The sequence below is a fragment of the Amphiura filiformis genome, chromosome 20 (genome assembly GCF_039555335.1).
Source record: "Amphiura filiformis chromosome 20, Afil_fr2py, whole genome shotgun sequence".
NCBI lineage: Eukaryota > Metazoa > Echinodermata > Ophiuroidea > Amphilepidida > Amphiuridae > Amphiura > Amphiura filiformis.
In genome coordinates, this window is record NC_092647.1 from 15,031,632 (window position 1) to 15,055,715 (window position 24,084).

Here is a 24,084-nt window from a genome sequence, read left to right on the forward strand (position 1 = left end):
AGGTCCTTGGTTGGCATTGTTTCTTTTGCTTTTTACCATTTTGTCCAATATATGAATCAAAATGGAGATACATTGCTGCATTTGAGCAAGTCATTGGGAATGTTTTCACATACTTAATATTTAATGTCAATTCCAAATTAGGCTGTTTGGAAATTGAATGGGGTTGTCCTAATTCGAAATGAGTAATGATTAGGTCCAAGCCAAATATGCTGTTTGGGATTTGAAGTGGGTCGTCTCACTTCAGGACCGTAAATGGCATCAGATGATATAGCTGTCTGATTAGCGTAAAAGGGTATCAGATGATATTGCTGTCTGATACATATATGATTTCAATGATTGATATATATTGCTTTTAAAGAATAAGCCAGATGATATAGCTGTCTGAGGCGCTAATGAATTTGAATTTATATCTATTTAAAATATCAGATGATATAGCTGTCTGATTGCGTAAAAAGGGTATCAGATGATATTGCTGTCTGATACATATATGATTTCAATGATTGATATATATTGCTTTTAAAGAATAAGCCAGATGATATAGCTGTCTGAGGCGCTAATGAATTTGAATTTATATCTATTTAAAATATCAGATGATATAGCTGTCTGAAGTGATATTAAAAGTATGAAGATAATATAGACAGTTGATTTCCTGTCAACTGTGTATACTCTCAGATGATATAGCTGTCTGAGGTGATATGTGATATTAAATTAAGTATGAAGAACACAGTTGACAGATTGCAAGGAATGCACATCCACTTATGTGGGTGAAAGTGCCAGAACCCTTAAAACTCGCTTGGATGAACACACCAGACCCTCCTCGCCTGTTGGCGAACATTCTGCCACGTTTCAGCACGAGATTGACTGGGAGGGGGTCCGCGTTTTGGACAAAGAAGAGAACTGGTTCAAGCGAGGAGTTAAAGAGGCCATCAACATAAGGCGAACCAACAGCGACCTTAACAAAGACAGAGGACGCCACCACCTCCCAAGATCATACAACCGGCTCATCGTGTCACCGTGATTCTAGCCCTAACGGGCTAGGTCACGTGACCCCTCCAACTTCCCAGTAACATCAGTTGGCACCGAAGGTCGATGGATGTCGGCCGCAGGCCACCACAGCTAAACAAGTAAGTCGTGAGAAATTGGTTAAACTTTTCTTTCATTCATACAGTTGACACTTGATCAACTGTGTAAATAAAAGGAAATAAAAGATTCGGATGGTAAAGATCCAGCTCCGGCAATAGTTGTGTTTGGTCTACATATTGTGTCCATAGGACAATAGCAATTGTCTCTTTCCAAACTGCCAATACTATTTTGAAGGTTGTATTGTGTACCACTAATTTTGAAGAAAAAACAGTACCACAATTATCAAAGAGAAATACATGCTTCAAATTACTATACATACCATATTCTTGCCATTAACAGCCCATGCCCCTATAAGCACCCACCCAGTGACTTTACAACAAGCAAACTGTGATATTAGTTTATTAACTGCCCATGCAAATCTGAATCATGGTCTGAAACATACACACTAATGACGATGGATGAATATTTTGTGCCTTTTTTTACATACAGTCAACTTAAACAATGTAAAAATAAGCGCCCACCTAAAATGACTTTGTTAAGCACCCTGGGTAGGCATGTTCACAAAATTTTCAAGTAGGATATTTCACATGGAAATTATTTTGTTTAAAAAGGTGATTATTTAACTTAAAAAATGAGGGGTCAACCATGTCTGTAGGTCAAAAACTAAGCGAAGTTATGGGCAAATGTCTGTTTTAAAAAACTGCACTTTTCTGCGACCATCATTGACAATGCCTTCCAATGACTTACACTGTACAAAAAAGCATGTAATGCATCATTTTTTACCACGATGATCCATTTTAAACAAAGCGATTTTATTTTATGAAATCTAACTTTCACTGCATGCTGACTTCTGTATCAAGGATAAAGTACCAGCACTTTTTAGACTGCGTCGTCAAGTTTCTGGTGTCGAAATTTCAAATTTGTGTATTTCCCTATGGGGATTACACAGTTAAGCCATTGACTGTGAGCTACTGTGGTCCATACTTTTTGGATTGAATGTCGCCCTCTATAATAAGCAATGTGGACATGTCTACCCTGGGCGCTTTATGGAATGGTAATTCTTAGACTTTGCTCAACTAAACTGCATTTGAAATCCATACACCCCCGATATGTTTCCCTTACATTAAACAATACATTTAAACTCAATGAAAATTGACAAGTTAAAAGGAATACCTCACCTGTGTAAAGTAGAAACTATCATCATCTTCATCATCTTGGTTGCTAGGCAACCAGGCAGCTGCTTGCTTCAAGAGATCAGCATATTCCTCTCCACCTTCTTCCATTTTGAGTTGTTGTATTCGTCCATTAAGGGCACTACTGAGTACGCCCACCTTAAAAATCAAATGGAGAATTAATTAAAGAATGAAACTATAAATTGTGCGGTTCTCTATGGAAAGCGTCAGCTGCAATGCCTCCATATTGATGTGCATCATTGGGGGCAGTTTTACTTGGAGAAACTAGAATTTCGCGGTTCTCGACCTGCACGGTTCTCTACGCAAAGCGTCGGCCGTAATGCCTCCACCTTGACGCCCATCATTTTAACAGGTGCAATTTCACTTGACCCCAAAATGACCTTAACATTATGACCTTGACCTTAACGTTCCCACCAAATTTCATGAACCTGCAGCAGTCTATGGCGATTTGACCCCAGATTACCTCGAATGACCCCAAAATGACCTTGACATTTTTGCCTTGTTTCAGTGGTCATTCCCACAAAATTTCATGAACCTGCGACAATCTATGGCGCTTTGACCTTGGATGACCCCAAAATGACCTTGACATTTTTTTCTTCCTACAGTAGTCCTTCCCACCAAAATATATAAGAGTCACAATAGAGCTGTATGGTAAGAGAGAGGACCCCCCCCCCCTCATTTCGTGAGGAGGTTAAAGGGGTATAAAGAATCTGTTCACTTTTTCCCTTTCTGTTATGGTCAATATGGCAGATGTATACATAGGCACTATAATGAAAGACAGAGATAAAAAGAATTTATCGCGTCTGACGTCATCTGTCAATCAAACTCGAGCACGATTTGTTTACAAGTGTCGTGATGATGACTTGTTGAACGCGGTGGTATAACCGGTCGCCTTATTGTTAATTTTGCACTTTCAAACATGCAAACCATCTCAAAAGTTAGGTCTTTATAGTAGGAAACATTCTTTGGCGAAGGCACCATGTCAACAATGCCTAGAAAAGCTGCTTTTTGCCTTGTAAAAGTACGTAATTTTTTGCCATTTGCTGCTGTTCCTTTTCTCCGATCAGCACCAGATAGATCGGTCTTCCTTTTACGCGCTATTAACCTGTGTTAACCAATCAAGGATCGTAATTGACAGTGACATCAGACGCGATAAATTCTTTTTATCTCTGTCTTTAATTATAGGGCTATAGTTTGTTAGGTAAAAAAATGAGAGACTCATAACATTGCCTATGATATTTTAGAATAGCATACACGCATAGGTGTAGCACTTACTTTAGTTGCACATGTGCAATACGTAACTAGCACCCACTTATGTGAATTTACGTGAGTGTAAGTTAGGACTTTATTGACAGGCACAATAATGAAAACTGAATAATTTTCGCCAAATATTAGCTTAACAAGCTATACTCTTGAGTCCAGATTCATTAAAATTATGACACTAAATATTGCTTTACCTTTCTGGACAATGCTGACCATATCCATTCATCCATGGTGCCCCTAGCAACCAGATAGTGGACATGGATGGAGTTAATTTGACCAATCCTGTGAGCTCTATCTTCACACTGTTCAAGGATACCAGGAGTCCAATGTAGCTCAGCAAAGACAACCTGATTGGCTGCGGTAAACGTCAAACCCTAAAGATAATGATATGCACAGCGATATAAGGCATCAAACCATCCAATTTGCGCAATTATGGGTGCATTTTCCCAAAAATGTTCAAACATGCAAAAAAATACTGTTAATTCTACAAAGGCAGTCTTACCAACAGGATACTTTGATTACATGGTAGAACTTTTCTACAGAAGGTACTGTATTCTCTCAAATCAAAGCCCCCCCCCCCCCCCGATAAATTCGCCCACCATTTTTTTCAACCAAACTGTTCCATAAATGCTGTCAAAATACCATACAGTACCAGTATTTTCAAACATCAGATCACTGATTTCTTCTTCTTCCTTCTTCTTCCTTATAAGTGCCTCCCTCATATGTATGAGTATTGTCGCACTGCGTACAGACAAGCTGTACTTATTTTTTACTCTGGAACCTAGAGTAGATGAGTGTGTTTTTGAAGTACAGTCAACATGACCGGGATGAGCCCCTGCTCTTTTCGAATAGCCTGTGTCGTTCTTTAACGTGCACACTACATTAATGTGAGAAAATATGCATGTACACAGGACCGACAGCTTAAAGTGCCCTCCAAAGCACTAAGCAAGTAGAGTGAAGTGTCTTGCTCAAGGACACAAAGAGCCGGACCTGGGATTCGAACCCTTGACCCTTGGGTTCACATTCCTATGCCTTAACCGCTAGGCCACGCTCTCCTCTTAAATATTTCACAATATCCATAAGTGTGGCCAATGTTATGGAAGATATAGCCCTAGTTGTGGAAGATATAGTTAAAGCCATGCACAAAAGGGAGTATATTAATATAAAATAATTAACTCTAGCCAATACCATTAGAAAACATACTCCCTCTGTGGAAGACTTGTCACAAATCTTCCACAGGGGTATGGCAGATTTCAAAAGGATTTGTCCATGGAAAAACACTGGCATGGTTGACGGGAATTATATAAATAAACACAAATGTTTCACCAGGTTCACCATCGCAAATAATAAAGGAAACAAGCAGAAAAAGTGATCCTGCCCGGGAATCAAACCCAGGACCTCACAAGACCTGTGCCTTAACCATGGGAGCTTTGTGATTAGGCTGGTTGATATTTAAGTGACCGCTTATAGATTCGAATATCAAGCAGCCTAATCACAAAGTTCCTGTGGCCAAGTGGTTAAGGCACAGGTCTTGTAAACCCACTTTTGTGGATCACTTTTTCTGCTTGTCTCATTTATTATTTGCGATGGCGAACCTGGTAAAAAGGATTGGTCCATTTTGGGCAAAATCACTAGAAAGAGATTTTTCCTGCAAAATTAATATTAGGAATGACAGATAAAGTTTTCAAGGCTCAGTTATTCAACCAGTCAGTAAAAGTCTTAATAATCCCCAAAGCCCAAAATAATGTATTTATTTTTAATGAATATAATAACTGAACTTACTGTGCCTGCAGCAAGTATGCTTAGTATCGCTACCCTGGTGTCTTCATCAGTCTGAAACTGTCGAACAAGATGCTATAGGGAAACCAAAAATATGAATATCATATCATACAAGTATTTCACAAGTTTATTTGTCCTACTGAGCTATTTATGTCAGATGAACTCTGTAAGGGATTGCTGTTGCAATCCTTATATTTTTCTATATGTAACGTCATAAAAAAAATCATGTTTTATACTTCAAAAACCTATGATGGAACTTACCAAACCCCCTTGTGGTGAAAAAACAGGCCTGTTTTTTCCTTTGCATTCAAATACATATGGCATTGACTGCATTTGACTATAGTCATAGATGCAACCATAATTAGCTGAAATGATGACTTGCCACTATGACCTGATGATTACAATTACTATGTATTGTGTCCTCAAAAATATAAAGGAAATATTTCAAAATAATTTCACTACAAATTGTTTTACGTCCAAGTAAATGTTGTTGAAATTTATTTGTAAGAAGAAGAATTAAGTGTGTTTTGAGTTTTTGTATACTATGGTGCTTCCACCATCTATTCATTTGACCAAGGGTGGATCGTGGGGGCCTTCTCTTTAAAAAAGTAACAAAAAAAACCAGGAAAAAATTGACAAATAATTAGCTTGGTATAATATCTGTATTTAGAATTTTGCCATCAAATAGTTGTTACAGTCTTTGTAGTTGCCATTATTGTTCGATTCTTCTTACCATTCTTTCCATACTAGGCACATCGCCATCAATCCTGATATATTTCATGGTAGTCTTGTGTTCTCGTTGATATGCCATTACTGTCTGTGCCAAGGCTGTCATCATTTCTTTGTGATGAGCAAACACAAGGAATTTGAGATCTTGGTTCTCGAGTAGAATTTTCACATACTCACACACAGCACCTATCTGAAGAAAATCCCACAAAATACCATGAAAACAAATTGTATGTTACTAGTGCACCAAATAAAGATCTCACTTCTTGCAATATTTCATTTTATTCTGCCAGGAAGGGGGCCGATCAACATTCATGTAAGGGTGCAAGATAAAGGTTAATGCTGGTTTCATACTTTCTGTCGCTTGCCGCTCAGCGGCATGACGCTTGTACTTTTCTGCAAGGGGAGCAGCACACCGCTGAGCGGCAGTGGCATGACTCTGAAAGTCACTCTTGCCGCTCAGCACCGCTCCAAAATTGTATTTTGTTCTCATACGTCAGAGCGGCACCGCTCCGAGTTGACTTTGAATTAAACTCCAAGCGATGGTGCTGCTGCCGCGGCAAAGTGGTGGAGTGATTGATATATCGGCTTGCCGCTGGTCGCCGCTAGCATTTTTGGCACGACTGCGCAGTGAAGAAAAATTGGCAAAGCGGCAGGAAAGTATGAAACCAGCATTACGCCATGTTCAATGGCCAGAGTGCCCATCTTTCTTTTGAAGCAACTTGGACCCAGACTCCTCCATGAATAATGATGGATGCACAAAGAGTCAATTTATCTTAACAGTATAAGCTGGTAGCCATTTACTCCTGGATGGAGTGATGAAACAAATGGGTTTATAGTGCCTTGTCCAAGGACGCAAACACATAAATTGGCTCCAACATGACTTGAACCAGGGACCCTTTGATTACGGGTCCCGTCACTTAACCTGTAAGTCGCAATGCCAGGCCCGTAGCCAGGGGGCGCATATTTGCAAAAGTATACAAGAAGTCCCAAAATGTAAGAATTTGCGAGTGTAGCAACCCCCCGGAAAAAAGTCCACTTTTTCAAAATCAGTACCTCCCACAAAAAATCCTGGCTACAGGCCTGTGCAACGCTAAGCTAACCGTAAAGGGATGAGCAGCAACAGTTTTCAAAAGAAGGGTTCTTGGGAACTATCTTAGGTTGAACTGGGAGCTCCCAGAAATTGATTTTGAAACAAATAGAGGTCATAAAAACTGATTTGAAACAAATGGGATTTCTACAGAATTTATATGAAATTTACTAGAAACCCTCAAAAGCTAGATCAGATGGACCACCAAAGGAAGAGGCTTAAAGAAGAAAACTACTGTTTACTGACTACAGACAAAAGCTAGAATAATCTTTCGAACATAGTCCACAAAATTGAAGTGAAAATGGTCAGTCTTTTGGGAGATATTTTTATTCAATAGAAGAACTTGAAGAACTAAAGCATATGTGACATGATCAAGAGGAATGAGTCGGATGTCGCTGATATTGTTTTCGAGAAATTGGTAAAAACAATATTTAAACTCTTTTGTTTTATATTGTTTTCAGCCATTGATAAATTGATCATAACTCGGTAACCAGATGTCCGATTTTGATGGGGTTTGCATCAAAACTGCCACAAAATGATGTAAAAAACCTCTAATTGAAAATTGCCGACATGTGACTCATTCCCCTTGATCGTGTCACATATTGACTCTCATATGAGGAGCTTTGAAAAGGTATTAAAATTTATTATGAAAAAGACTTCCTTTTCTTGTTCACTTTCGTTAAAAATTTTGTACTTTTAACATTTGGGGGGGGGGGTCTCTGAAAAAAGTCCACTTTTCATGGTAAAAATGTCCAAGAGGGTCCAAATTGAAAGGAGAATTAACAATGGGACCTCTTTTTCATGATAAAGCAAATATTGTAACATTTCCAGAAGAAATATATATGTATTTCTTACGCACAAAATTTTAGTTTTCACTGTCAAGATGTCCCCCTTTTAATTTTGAGCTACACAAATGAGGCGAAACAAAGAAAATTGCCATTTAACTCCAGTACCCATGTCACCCGATGAGTGCCACCTCCCCTGCAAAAAGCATGCATACTGCATGTCACAAGGATGAAACTCATGGACCCGTAGAGAATTTTCTGGTATTAAATGCATGGATGGAAAAATGCAAATAAAGTAACAGTTATATTGTTATCAGTACCTTTGCTTTTCCTGTGAGTACATACATACGTCCAGCCAGCGTCTGTATTTGAAACTTTGGGTTGAAAGCGTTGTCAGCATTTTCTGGTGGTTTCCAGAGGTCTCTCATTGTCAGCCAACATTGATCTATCTCCTGATTGAGAAGGAGGGAAGAAAACACACCTTGTTGTTAAATTAACCCCTTGGGCAGTACTGGTCATAACTTGAAATGCTCATAACTTGAAATGCTCATTTCAATTGCCAATCAGCAGGTAGTTCTCATAGGGTTAATACAAAAAACTATGACCGACAACACCTCAATGTCTGTTATCTTTTGTCTTGATAAAACCGAAGATAAAGTGTGTTTTTAGTGAATCATTACTCGTTGACTGCCGATAAACGCGTCCCAATAAATCGGACTTAGTCACGGTCAGTTCTCATGATAGATATCCATGGCTAACGATGGTTAACTATGAAAACATGTTAAAGGACATCAAGAAAATTTTCTAAGTTATTTATTTTGAGCTCTTTCGAGTATCGACGAGTAATGGATATATTCTGTAGATTTAGGTTTTGTCTGTGACTGCTAATGTGAGGCCGTCGTGGGTCGTGCGGGGCTCAAACTTCGGTGGGTGGGTGTAGCTCTGTCCTGGCAAGAAGAAGTTTATGTTCGTTAAGTCATCCGACCCGGGGCCCCTCCCAGGGGTCATTTGAGGTCAAATGACTAAAACTGTCATATGGGCATGAAACTAGGTCGACGGGACTCAAACTCGGTGGGTGGGTGACGTTCTGTCCTGGCAAGAAGATGTTTATGTTCGTTAAGTCATCCGACCTCGGGGCCCCCTCCCAGGGGTCATTTGAGGTCAAATGACTACAAACTGTCATATGGGCATGAAACTAGGTCGTACGGGACTCAAACTCGGTGGGTGGGTGTAGTTCTGTCCTGGCAAGAAGATGTTTATGTTCGTTAAGTCGTCCGACCCCGGGGCCCCCTCCCAGGGGTCATTTGAGGTCAAATGACTAAAAACTGTCATATGGGCATGAAACTAGGTCCCACGGGCTCAAACTCGGTGGGTGGGTGTAGTTCTGTCCTGGCAAGAAGATGTCTATGTTCGTTAAGTCATCCGACCACGGGGTCCCCTCCCAGGGGTCATCTAAGGTCAAATTACTAAAAAGTGTCGTATGGGCATGAAACTTGGTAGGTACAGTCAACATTTAAAGCAGCATTTTTGAAGGTCATTTTGGGGTCATCCAAGGTCACCACGGTCATCTGAGGTCAAATTAGTAAAAGCTCAAATATGGGCATGAAACTAGATAGGTACAGTCAACATTTAGAGTTATAAGTTTAGGTCATTTTGGGGTCATCCAATGTCACCCTGGGGTCATCTGAGGTCAAATTAGTAAAAATTGTCATATGGGCATGTCACCATCAGCCTGGTAATCGCGCCCAGACGAGAACCGCCAAATATGGGTAACCGCCTAGTCTATTTTAAAACTGATGCATCAATTACTATGTTCATCATGTCATATAGAGGCCTTGCATGCGACGTATCATCCCGTAAATATGGCGGACTACTCAAATGCATTCAACAAAAGCATGATTGCAATCTACCGTGACAGTTTGTCTCACACACATAATCCTGCACTACGATCAAATAGGTTGATGACAACATTTGATTGAATGGACTGCACTCCGCCATAACTACGGTGAAGGACACGGTTGAAAACCTTTGTTTGGAGCCAATCAATAATTTCATGCAGGGCCTCTATTGTATCATTCTCACATAGATATAGAAATACTAAATTGTTCACTATCTATATTTTTACTTCTAGTAGAGCTCCAATCTAAGGGTTAAAGTTATGTTTTAGGTTAGGTTAGGATTTTTTAAAGTACCCAGTACAGTGAACCTTATGGTACAAATGCGCGCGAACATTTTAGCATAGGCCTATTGAAACTAAACTGGTGAAATATGGGACAAAAGTGGAATAAATTAGCGCAAAGCGCTAAAAATGGCATTCTGTGGCTATAAAATGGCCAAATATGAGGTTAATTTAGACACAAACCAATACACAGGCGTCAATATTGGGGGGTGATTATATTGACCATCCCCCTGGCAAAATATTGTGGCATTTATCCCCCGATCTACGCCTATGTAATTTAGAGCCCTGTGACTCCATCGGTCTCCCTCTCCTCTCTCTCCTTTCCCCCCCCTCCTTCCTTTTTCTTCCTCCCCTATGCGTCGTAATCTATTTCCTCTTCTTTCTATATCTAACCTCCTTGGGCCTACATATTAGTACTGATATATCATACGCTGGCGAAATTACGTAATTAATCGGATTTATTAACATACTGAGAAATAGGTGAAAACAATTTTGACAAAAGGAGTTGTCCTTTTCAATTTGTAGACATGTACTTTTGATTATTTACATAGCTTCTTCTCCAATCACTGTGTAAAACATCCATCCAAAAATCTGATTGCTATTATTATATGGATGAATGGACATATCACAAAAGGATTGCTTATCTCAATAGGGCATGTACTTAAGCATTTTTTTTAACTGACCGGCGTTATTGGGCGCTTTATCGGAGGTCACCGAGTAATGCCGAAGATCAAAATCGATTTTATGTATTGTGTATGTATCATAGGGCGCTTCGTATTGTCTCTATGCGCTTGAGAATTCAACAATATAAATAATGGTAGCTCTATTATAATACACATTAATGTTTTAAGCAGATAAAATTCCAAAATATAATACGTTTTCTGCCTTTGCTTGTCACGTGGTAGGCCTATGTTGAAGTTGCGATTATATTTTTAAATAAGTTTCAGCTGAATAACAAGAAGACAAGGGGCCTAGTGGTCTAAGGCGCTAGGCTCATAGAGTACTAAGCGTTGCGCCGTGAGTTCGAACCCCGCCTCTGCCAAACTTTAAAAGAAGTAAATTAAAATTTGACTTTTTTAAATTTCATATTTGGGAAATGTGACTGGGAGAATTTATGTATGGTGTGGAGTGGTGTGATAGGGCATGTACTTTAACTGGCCGGCGCGGTCCGGTGACTAAGTCTTTATTGGGCGTTTTATCGGCAGTCAACGAGTAATGTTTGTGTAACACAATTTATTCCAAACTTTTTACCTTTCTTTTGAGATGTACACATAGTCAAATTTGACAAGAATATTTTTGAGGAGTAAATGGTATTTCATTGGTAGATATCTTACTTTGAATTGATACATGGCAGGAATAGTCAGAAGCACAGCAGCTGATAGGTGTATCCCATCATGCTCTGCGGTACCATAGTAGAACTGCACGTGCCATAGAAAGTGTACACAAAATCCTTCACTTCAAATTTTGATTACTTGCTTTCATATCAGAGGAGCTTAGAATTTTGTTGGATAAAAATATGATCTCTAAAGTAATGTGAAACTATCCATAGCTCTCAATATTTAAGCTGTTCTTGCTTACCATATTTCGTCATTTTCCCAAGGGGCGTTTGTTCAAGGTCAATTTTAGAACAATAATTCCCATTAAAATCATTAGGTAAACTAAAAACACATGCTAAAATGACGAACTATGAACTAGAAACACCGACTTCTGGCTCACTTCCGGATTTCTGATCCAGATTTTCGCCAATTATTGACGCTATTATCGACCATGTGAGCAACTTGGTAAGCTTATTACACAAGATAGCATGGAAATATTGGCATTTTTAAACATCTTGGTTGAAAAAAGTGGTGGGGGCGTTTATTTGAGGGGGTGCGACTACAAGATAATTTGAACAAGCATTGGATTAAAAAAAAAAACCTTGTGGCACACCCATTTTATATATCGGCATTTTTTTCAAACCCGCTTTTTATCAGCGGTTTATTTTCCTGTTTTTCTCACTACATGTCATTTTGTGATGAACCCGATGATACAATATCTCTTTTTTAGCTACTGAATTTACTTTGGAAATATAAAACACTTATGTTTAAAACAAAATGGGCTATTCTAGTTGAAATCCATACACCCCCTATGGAAGACATGACACACAGGGGTTGAAGATCTCAAATGGAGTCATCCTATTTGAAATTGACACTCCCTGGGTGTAACATTATGCTCATGTCTTCCAATGTGAAATATGATTTGTACAAAGTTCATAATCACTCTCAAATAAATTGTTTGTTTGGCAAGATCTCAATTTTGACCAGGCCTGTGGTCAGGATTTATTTTAGGGGGTGCAAGGGCGAAAAAGTGGACCTTTTAAAAAAAAATAATCAAAGAAGGGCTAATTTCAACATTTTACAGAATATAAGCAAACCTTTTTTCTTCAAAAAGGGCTGATTTTTAACATCTTTTATATATTTTTTTGTAATTTGCATTTTTGTTGGATGTGCCGTGTCGTAACCCCGCTGGCCTGATTTTGACCCTACTTTCTTCTTACCTTTTTCTCAGCAGACTCTGCAAGCTCAAATGGTACTTTCTGTCTTCTCTTGGGAGGGAGCTGTGTTAAAACCTACAAACATTAAAATGTAAATATTTTTATTTCTGTCTTATTTTAGTCTTTCTATACTTAGATCAGTACCAATTCGCTGTGGAAGTGACGTAATTAATTGGATTAACTACCATAGTAGGGGAATACAATTTTGAATATATCGCACTTCACTACAACATTCAAGCGGTACCTATGCATTGAACCATAGATGTCAAAGAAAGGCTTATCGGTCGCAAATGTAAGATTATTATCTTTGAAAAGAGCAGTATTGTATTCAATCTATGTTTGCTGGCATACACAAGTGACTAGTGAAATCTACTTGTAGTGCAGGGCGATGTACTTAAAAATTGTATTTTATAGCAAATAGGCAAAATTTGGAGGCTTTTTTGCTAGGCTTCTACACGACACCCATTTTGTGTGTAATTATACTACCTATTTTGTTCTATATTTCTTATGGAGGATGAATGAACTGATACATTCAGCTCATACTGCATTTGTTTGCATTTGTACAGGTGCAGTGACCCTTTCCAAGACTTCTTTGAAGTGCTAATATTCTAAATCTGTGTTAAAAATAACTCCTTTGCTGTTTGTAAACTATAGTATTATTGAACTTACGTTTTTCTTTTCCCTTCTGATCATAATGCTTCCTTTAAGCTTGCGATGCAATTCCTCCAGATTAGAAGCACCACTGCCAACAGAAAAACAAATATCTCATTATCAAATGTATTGTTGGCTCATATTTTAAAATATAATCCAGAAGCTATAAACATGCAAGACAAGAGTCTTGGAAGCTGCAGTTGATGGGGCTGTCATTCGAGCCAACAACATGGCAATACCCAAAAATTGTGCTTTCTCAAAACTGAGTGTAACGGGTACACCCCATCAGTCCGAACCACTGCTAGTCTGAATTTTAAGCTTACTTAACACTAACCCCAAACCTAACCCTAAACTCAACCCTAAAAATTCGGACTAGTGGTGGTTCGGAATGACTGTGTTTCGGACTGATGGGGAGACCCCGGTGTAACATGTAACTTCCGTACAATGGGACGCTGGAGCAAAATATATTTCCGGGTGCAATATGTACACTTTCACATGCAAATAAACATTTGAGGGTTCAAATATGGAGAGAAGAAAAAAAAAGCTACTGCTAGGATTTGAACCTGGGTCTACAGATTATGCTGCCAGATGAATAATCACCACACCAGCATTCTATTTTGTTACACATTGTGGAGTCATTTTAACAATATATAACATAAAATACTGTAATTGTGGTGTTTTATGCAGAGGTGTCAACTTTGAAATTGTGATGAAGGTACAAATATGGATTCAAAAATACTTAAGAAAATATACGTCACAAAACTTCAGCAGTTTAGGACCAAGTATGCTAGACTTTTGATATTTTCAGCATAGGGTAGTCTAATGTGTATCAGGTTATAATAATAGTAACTCAATTTTCATAAATGCCTCCTTTGGCCCCCATGCATGGAGCAGACCGTGTCACATATGTGCCCATCCACCACAAACTGGTCGTAAAGTCGGCATTTTCATTTTGAGATACAATCAAAAACAGTATATGGATTTCTATGTAAAATATATAAGAAATTTGACCTTTGATGAACCATAACTTCACTTCCAGATGTCCGATGAAGCTGGTTGAGGTGTCATTTTAAAGCCGAAAGTGCATTCTTTCGAAATCTGCAATAAACAGAAAATGATCTAGAGCCGACTTTACTACCACTTTGTGGTGGATGGTCACATACACTTATTCAAACTTACGATGTATCCCATGATTTCTTGGTCCTTCCATAATGTTGCCAATGTGCATCACAATAACGTTTACAAAACTGAGTCCAGGTACCCATCATCTTAGGACGGATGCTGTTTATCTGTGTAAAAAGCTGGCCGATAGACAGATGACAATTAATTTAGTGGCGTAGAACCCTAATCAGCATATAATAACCATCGCAGCCATGATCATCTCCCAGAGTTTTGTACAGGTACATTGTAGACCAGGACAAGTTTTCCACAAGAACAGAATATGACCCTGTGGGGACTGAACTTGTACCGTGACCCGTCACACACCAGAGTTCCAGTGCCTTACTGTTTGCAGGGCCGTTCCGACCATTAGGCCAGGTAAGGCGGTCGCCTAGGGCGGCAAACATAGAGGGGCGCCAAAAAAGGGCGAAAAAAGAAAAAAATGGAGAATGGAGAAAGAAAAGGGAAGAAAAAATGAGGGCGGATAAAAAGAAAAAATGGGAGGAATAATAAAAAGGGGGCGAAAAGAGAAACAGAGAAAAGGGCGAAAAAAACAGTGGCGTAGCGATGGGGGCACATGCGCCACCCTTAGGGCAGGCGTCACCCTTTGGGGGCGCCGAATTGACCAATTCAGGATCGATTCTGCGCCCATCTAAGTGATAAAGTCAAAATTTTCGCGCATTTCGCACAAAATCGTTTGAAATATCAATTTAAGACCAATATTCAATTTCATTATAATCAAAATAAATTACTGGTAAGCCCTATTAATTGTGCACATTTTTGCTCACTCAGCATGAATTGTTTCAAGAATTGGGGGCGGGGCGTCATTATGTATCCTTAGCCCTGGGCGCTACAAACCCTAGATCCGCCAATGAGTTTTCAAGGGGGTAACCCCACTTAACACTTATTTTTGGTATGCTTTGGTGGGGCGGCAGGGAGTGGCTTTGCCTAGGACAGCAAAATCCCTAAGAACGGCCCTGACTATTTGAGCTAACTGGACTGCTATAAACAAGAGTAAAATGTGATTTATTGGAGTACTGGTTCATAACTCTCTCCACTCAGGTGCCAACTGCAGACGGCAAGTTCCAAATTTTGTTTTAAAAATTCAAAATGTCAGAAATGTAAATTTTCATGATCATATTTGGAATCAGCATGACAAATGCATTAAAACGAGTACAAACAAGCCTAGTATTGGTTCAGTAGTTCTTAAGATAACTCTTGATATTTTGAGAAAACATCTCCAAATTTGGACATTTTATGTTGAAGACTACATGTATGGCTAGAATGCAGAGCATTAAACACTAGCTCATACATCAGAAACATAACAACCTACCTCTGATGGCCTACCAAGTGCCGGGGTTCCTGTCAGCAACATGGCTCTTTTAGCATTCTCTATTATGGGTGTGACAAGCTTAGTACGAGCAGCTTTGGAATTTTTCAAATAGTGGGATTCATCAACTATGACCACTTGAAACTTCTGTTTAGTGAGAGCCTCCATCAAAGTCTTGGCATCGTTGCGGAAAAGTCCATAGCCAACAATAGACACCTTGCAGTTTGGAATATTCCTGTGGTGAAGACAAATTGAAACAAGGTGGCTCCTTAGAGTTTTTACTTTTTTGTACTTTTTCCCAAATACATTGTAATAGCAAGGAAAATTAATAAATATGAATGGAAAAAAGGTTAATTGTTTGGCAGATTGTCTCATTTATAAAATTCAAATTGTGAAACTAATATGGTTATCAAATTTGCAATTTAGGAGACAAATTTATCAACATTTGAATGAATCAAAGAAAATAAGAAGATACAAATCAAACAGATTACGTATCGTAAATAATAACCTGGGCCAAATGACTTTTATGGGGCAATTACAAATTCATATGCTGCTATTGGCGTAGTATCATAGGGGCACGGGGGCACATAGCCCCCCAATCAAAATTGCCCAAAACAGACAATCATGGTCAGTGACCCCCCTAGGATGACTCACACTACGCCACTGTATGCTGCCATCAAATTGCCATGTCATTTAAATCTAAATTCTGTGCTCTTACATAGGGTAACAAACTGCAGACACACTTTTCATCTGCTGTATCAATTAGCTATTACCAGGAACATAGCGCCACAAAAATCGCTGGACCCTGGCTATGACCATCTAAACAAATGTGCATTTTCTATTTTCTGTGTTTAGTTATATTGAGCTATATTCAGAACCCCACTATGGAAGGTATGACCTTAACCGTCCACATAGGGTGCATGCATTTCAAATGGGGTTATCTGAATGGTGACTCTATTTGAAATATTATATGGATTTTAATGATAGCCCATTCAGTGGCGTAGCTGCCAACAGGGGGGCAATTTCCCCCCTGGCAATGCCTATTTGGACCACCGCCCCCCCCCCCAAGCGCAGGGCAAAATAATAAAGGAGTGAGAGAGATGGAAAAAAAGTGAAAAGAAAGAGAAAGAGAGAATCCATAGGCCAACGATATAAGGTGCGGATAGAATTTGAACAATTTCAAAATTTTGTTACAAAATGGAACTATATAATATCAAAATGAAATCGCTATCCCTTGTATTCCTTATATCCCTTGAAAAAATCCCAGCTACGCCACTGAGTCGATTGGCCATTACAATACCTTACCCAATGTCAGTTCCAGATGCAATAAGATTCACATCATTAGGTTGCAACTCTGGTAGCCATTTTTCGAGCTCCTCAATCCAGGGGTAGCGTAATGCAGTCGGCACGACAATTAGCAATGGCCATTCATTCTGGTAATAATATGCTGTAGCTATGGCTTGCAAAGTCTTGCCAAGTCCCATCTGAAAATCAACATGCATGATCATTAAGGTGGTACTACACCCCTTGATAAATTTGTGACTATATTTGCATTTTCTCAAAAAAATAATAACACACTGGTAATAACAACACACTGGTAAAAAAAAGTTATGTATATTATAGGGGCAAGGAATCCAATTACTTCAATGAAAGTGATTCCAGACAAGTGGTTCATTATATATGTTAAGAAATGAGGTACATTCTAGCTGTACCTCTTTTCTTATCATAAATAACATACAACATTTCTTGAGTCACTGGAATTCCAGTGTATTCCTTGCCCCTATAATATACATAACTTTTGTTACCAGTGTGTTTTTTACCATTTTTGATAAAGTTAAGGATACGATACACGATTTACCGACAAGTTACTCATTTCGGAATGCGATCATGAATTTTGAAGAAAAAAAGTTTCCACAGGCTTCGATGGGACTCGAACCAACGATTTCAAGCATCATTGATTATCAGTCCCGGTCTTTACCGCTCGGCCACGGAGGCAGATGATCAGAGTAGTGTAATAATAAAGGATAAATCTCATAATCTATCTTTAGCCATTTGTTTACATAAAAATGATGTATTTTGTAAAGATAGATTGGCCGTTTTATGCATAAAAAGCACGAACGTTTGGAAAAGGCCCCAAACAAATAATAAAGACACTGATACGATAATGAAATTGCATAAGTCGGGGAATATCTGCGTCGCAATGTTTTGTTTTGATTTTATGAATTTGACCTTAAAATTTACGACGTTAAGACATTATCATTCAAAATCAACAAAAGATATTTCGGCATGTTTTGAACATGTATGTGAAATAGCTTCAACAATGATTCGCTGCATAATGGTAAAAACAGCCTTGACCTGAAAAAGGGTGAGAGGTGCCATATTTACGGATTCAGGCTAAATTCAAAATTGGTATAAAATTAGGGGTAAACAGCCTTTTAAAAAGGGTGATGTTTCATATTTCTTAGGTAACAGGCTTATTTGATGCAGTATGATCTCCTGAGCATTTTGACAACATTTTCATCCAAATCGGCCAAAAATGAGTTGGTGCCGCCAAAACAAGTATTTGGACAGGGGGTCTGTGGGGGGGTCTGAAAATCAATATTTTTGACAATAATCATTATTGATATGCCTAATTCTGTTAAAGTTGGTGCTGATTTGTATGTAATTGATGTCTAGAATTCCATTTATGAAAGTTGCATAAAAATTGGAGTTGTCGTTTTCTTAAAATGGCTGTTTAACGTCCAAATATGGATGTGAGGGCGCTTTGCATAAAACATGCACATGTTCTTTTCACAAGAAAATGGTGTCAAAATGCTCAGGAGATCATACTGCATCAAATAAGCCTGTTCCCTAAGAAATTTGAAGCATCAAGATTTTTTAACCGACCACTAATAAAATGTTTGGTTTTTGATCGATTACAAAAATTCATTTTTGTCATTAAAAGAAATTGTGTCTGGCGTGAATTACACTACAATTTTTATTCCTAGGGCTCTTTGATTTCTTCAAATATTTTTTATAATGATAGAGTGAATCCCCAGGCCCTCTATAATTACACACAAAAGATTGCCTACCCTTCAAGTTAATTTCCTTCTTAAATTGACTGTTTTACTTCAATCCTGATGCTTCTACAACTTTTGGAAACAATTAAAATACCTCTATGATGTCATTTTATCTATTCCTAAAACTTAATCTTCAAGGTGCAGACTCCAAATTTTTTTTAGCCAGGACGGTGCTCAAGAATCTAAAAGGGGGGTGTTGAGGGGCAAAATATATTCTCAACATTTGTTTTCATTAGCAACTACTATTACATTAACAATAACCAACACATTTAATTTATATATGGCTTTTGTAAGTTGCAGACAGTACAATGATTTTGTCGAATAAAAGTCAATATTTGCCGACAAAATTTAGAATGGGGGGGGGGGGTGTCACAACCCCCATACCCCCCTCTAGCGGCAGCCCAGAAAACAAAGTTGAGCAACTTACCTCATCTCCAATCAGACACCTGTAAAAAGAAGCAAAATAAAATATGAATTTACTATGTGTTCCAACTCAAGGAAACAAGAGAAAGGAAATGCAGTGGCATAACCAGACCTGAGATTTACAAATTTCCCTATTAAGTATTAAAAGTATTAATGTGTGAGCCTAATTTTTGGCCTGTTTTTGCTCTTCTTCCCAGTTTTTTTGTGTGTCGGGGGCACTGCTAACACCACTGAAGGAAAGGAAAGGAAAAGAAAACAAGGTCTTCTCCTGCTCACCTACTTCCAAAAGACTAAAATCTAGGGCGCTACTCCTCCAGACGGCCCACACATTGACATTTCACAGGGCTAGGCACGGATACAGAGGGCTGTCAGGCCCATATTCCGAGGGAACAAGGGAAGGGAAAAGAAAAATAGAAGAGCAAAGAAAATGTTATATTGGACTGTGATCATAGGCTCATGCCTATAAAACCCGCAAAGCCGAATCAGTCGTGATGATGTTAGGGCAAAGTTGGGTACATCCCTAACTAAGTGTTATCATGGTTATAGATCTAATAAAAGTGGCCATTTTGGCATTTGTTTTGGACACCTGTATCTCTTTTGTAAACAAATAGTGAAAAATGGTGCACCAAATGGCTTCTATTGAGCCTTCACTTTGAACCTTTTTCCAACTTCTTGGGGGGGGGGATCCTCCCTCAACATCCCCTTTGTATGAATAAAAAATATATCATTATGATTGTTTCTTTTAAATCGCAGTCATAAAGAACCAATGAAGTGCACCCTGCTGCTGAATCATTAAGTGTTATTAAAGCGAATCACCACTAGTTTAATTTTAAGGCTTCATCCTATTCTCATCGATTACTTATCGGATTAAGTATTGGACACAATAGATGAAGTATTTGATTGACAAGGCTACCCTTGTGTCCCCTAGCAGCTTGTCTGAATAGGCCTTTAATATTTTGCGAGTTTGCGACATAACTACCGGTAATGAAAATAATTTACACTAGAGACACTCTATAGTACTTCCTACAACTTGAGAACAAGTCCTCAAATGTTCGAAATCACTGGGATCACGAAATGTCCTAGCCCATAAAGCTTTAGCCCAAGGTACTCACATCGCACCTACGATTTCCACAGACTTTTCCGTTTCAAGGTCTGAGATGCCTACCGTAGACCTATCTATCTAGGGTACACACATGTACCACTTTTTCCCATTTCCTACCATTCCTCACTTGAAGATGAATATTTTGTGATCCTAGCATCCTTTTTTTTTAAATATTACATTTCTCTTCTTCTTCCAATATATGTGTGCATACGTCAATTTTGAGTATTGTCGCATGGGCTTAAATGTGCATAGTTTACCTATGCACGATCCTGGAACCTAGGATTGATTGCAGATATCCGAACTGGGGATGGTCACACCAAAAGAGACTTTTGCACATAAAGTATATGAACTATGCACTCTATGAAGAGGCTACAGATATGAAAAAACCCTGTAGCTCCAGGTGACCAATACACAAATTTATCGGACAGCCAGGTTGTATGTACAAAGGTATAGGATGCAAGATTCTGAGAAGTTGATCGGTGATTGCATAAAAGCTGCAGAGGACCAGAGTGGATTAATGAAAAATGTAAGCAAAATATGCAAATAAGTTCATTAATATTCATAGTCTCAGGCCAGCCGCCAGACTGTATGTGGCTATCACAGGTATGTTAGGATCGATGAGCGTCAGGCTGACGCAATCTGGTTGTGTAGGAGACTATCATTTAGGTATGCTAGGAGAATTCAAATTTGCCATCAAACTGCATCATTTTATACATGTATATCAAATTAAAGCCCTTGAGTAAACAAAGCCAAAACTGAAAACCTCTTTTTCATAGCACTTTCCGTAGCAAAGTTACATCTTGTCAAAGATTGACTTTCATCAAACAATGTCAAAAAGGTGTTTCTAGATCTTTTGTCTCATTATGATAGCAGCTTTTTTAATGGAACTGCTATCAAAATCCTCTAAAATTCCATGAGCGGTTGTCTTATCACCATAAAAAATCATATATTTGGGTCAAGTGAAGTATAGAAAACATATTTAAATGCAGGTTTCCTTCTTCGGCCAGTTGTTTTTAATTTCTATGTAAAAATGCATTGACATTGTAGGCGAATTTGGCTGACTAGCAAATGTGTTTGCCTGGCATACCTATATCATTGTGACGCCCATATGTTGGAACCCAGTTGGAACCATTACACAAAAGAAATATTCTTCAATGGGACTGAAGCAATGTAGCCATATCTATGTTTGTACCGTGCAAGTACCGGGTATCTTTCAACACAGAGACTGCTACACATTTGTCCAAAGGTAAGCAAAGGGTTAGGAATCGCATTTTTAACCTTTTGACTAAACTGTTTCGGAGTTAAAGGCTTAATGTACGATTTCCTTCAAATTTTAAATTTGTCATTATATACTCAAAATGCTGAAATAATACTAGTAATAATGATCGGGAATGGTTTCTGTCCATTTTCAGCTGAAATAACGAGGTAACGTGAAAGAAACGCTGCTTGTTATTTTGGCCGTTTAACACGCCGTTCTATGGGCGGACATAAAGTCATAATTTCAAATTATGACTTTATGTCGAACTTTGCTTTGTTTACCTACAAACAAAACAAATTTGGCTGATTCCATTTAGGTGCAAGTTGTAAAATGTGTAAACATTACAACTGTCCCTATACCAAAAAATCAGGTTTGAAAAAATTAACCAAATTCATATTATAAGATCGTACATTATGACTTTAAGGGTCGCTAAAACTTAAAGAAGACCATTGTGGGGGCTGTATTTGGTATACACTAGCGGTCACCCGTCTTTCGCGGTTCGTAAATAAATGCAATTTTACAAATGCATCACCACCCTCCCAGTTTTTATTGAGAACAATTTTACCAACTCCCTAATTTATTTCCGATTGATCAGTCGTTTCATTTAATTCGTTTTCATCAACTTCTTCTTTGTTGCCTCCCCCCCTCCTGAGTTGTCCCATATCCTCCCGCTTTTTTCCACTGTTCCCCTTTAGCTCACATCCCTCTTCTCCGCTCTGCCTCTTATCTGTCCCTAGTATCATGGTTTTAGTATTTCTTCCTATGTTTGAATGTGAAACATAAAATGTAGGCCTACAATTTTAAATCAGTATAAAGTAGGTCCTATGCTCAAAAAATTTATAACGGCTATTAATTTGTATGTGCTCTCGTTCTTTCCACTGTTCCCCCTTTAGCATGTTTAGCTCATATCCCTCTTCTCCGTTCTGCCTCTTATCTGTTCCTATTATCATGGTTTTAGTACTTCTTCCTATTATGTGAATGTGAAACATAAAATGTAGGCCTACAATATTTAAATCAGTATAAGTAGGTTACGCTGGTAAATGATACTGCGTTTTTTGACGCTTGGCGTGTTAATCTGTGAAGACGCAAGATTTTTTTTGTTTGACGCCTAATTAGTTGTTTAGCGGACATAGTAACCGATGCTCACAATTTTGGGATCCCTGGATATTTCTTAAGGTATTTTTGCTCATTTTCAGACTTTAATCACTAAGATTGAAAAAAATGAGGTGAATATGCAGCGTAACTCGGTGAATGATTAGGTTTGCAAAAGTAAAATTTGCAGTTGCATCACCACCGTTCGAGTTTTTATCACGAAAAGTTTTGCAACTCGGTAATTTGTTATAGATGTCACGTTTTGAACAGAGTAAAAAACGACCATTACTTTATAGTTGCGAGAGAGACTCGCTACCACGCAGCAATACTTCGTATTGCATGCGTGAGCCACACATATAAACCATGGGTGTAGTTAAGCTTACTCTAGTCTCTGATATTCGGCTCTGGATTTAGACAGTGATCATGTGATCCAATCGACAAAACGATGCCCCACAATGAGTAACTTTTGCAACTCACCTTCCTTTTCTACTCAATGCAAATTTGATTCCTTCTCGCTGGAAAGGCAACAATTTCTTCCGTAGATCCTTAGGGAGAAATGACAGATCTCCCGCCACACTGGGCGCCGCCATTTTTAAAGTTAGCCTACAAGCTGTATTTAATTTATTGTTAAGGGCGCCTACCACTAAGAGATACGGATTGTGTCCCTGGATTGGGTACGTGACACATTACGTGGACACCATGCTCATGTCACAAACATCGCCAAAAAATAAATCTGCCAAAAATTGCTTACCCCTCTCAGCCTGCCAAAAATTCTTTGGGAACCCAATTTGCAAACTTAAAATAGTGTAGGGCCTATAAAGTGCGAGTGTAGCGACTAAACTGCATGTTTTAAAGCCATATTATAACATTTCCATAAGAAATAAAATTGTATTTTCCATTTTTTCTTTTCACAAAATGTTAGTTTCACTTTTCTACGGTGTCCCATCGATGCCAAAAAAAAAAAAAAAATCAAAAATCAAAACAAAAAAATTTCAAAAAAAAAAAAAAAAAAATTACTAAAATTACTAAAGTGCAGAGCTACGGAGCTACGGAGCCCCGTAAGTAACATGGTACAAATATTTTTTGGGATGTAAAAATAATGTTAACTAGAGCGGTTCTCGGCTTTCGCGGTTCTCGGCATTTGCGGTTTTCGGTAGTGTGGGTTGTTTTGTTGTTTAAACGGTCGCGGTCTTGTGGAGACACACTTGAGGTCTGATGGGACCAGCCAGGTTCAAACAAAGTGCTCAAGCCAGGCTAATCGAGCGTAATCCTGCTGACCTAGTAAGCCTACCTAAGAAAAGAAGGCTACTCCCAACAATCAAGCGAACAATTTTACCGTCAGCCGTCAAGAGAAACGGGTCAAAAACAAGCCTCCCCTAT

At 38.6% G+C, this 24,084-nt stretch overlaps 1 protein-coding gene across 1 annotated transcript in view; it reads right to left on the reverse strand.

The window, feature by feature from the left end:
* LOC140142141 (DNA annealing helicase and endonuclease ZRANB3-like) overlaps positions 1-23,294 on the reverse strand; it is a 45,299-nt gene extending 22,005 nt beyond the window's left edge. The window contains exons 1-12 of the mRNA XM_072164107.1: positions 23,182-23,294; positions 19,257-19,275; positions 17,076-17,254; positions 15,774-16,005; positions 14,462-14,583; positions 13,301-13,373; positions 12,635-12,706; positions 8,240-8,371; positions 6,052-6,237; positions 5,322-5,393; positions 3,734-3,913; positions 2,262-2,414 (exon numbers count right to left, since the gene is read on the reverse strand). Coding sequence (XP_072020208.1) covers positions 2,262-2,414; positions 3,734-3,913; positions 5,322-5,393; positions 6,052-6,237; positions 8,240-8,371; positions 12,635-12,706; positions 13,301-13,373; positions 14,462-14,583; positions 15,774-16,005; positions 17,076-17,254; positions 19,257-19,275; positions 23,182-23,294 — 1,533 coding nt within the window. The remainder of the gene's footprint in view (positions 1-2,261; positions 2,415-3,733; positions 3,914-5,321; positions 5,394-6,051; positions 6,238-8,239; positions 8,372-12,634; positions 12,707-13,300; positions 13,374-14,461; positions 14,584-15,773; positions 16,006-17,075; positions 17,255-19,256; positions 19,276-23,181) is intronic.
* Between the last annotated feature and the right edge of the window lie 790 nt (positions 23,295-24,084).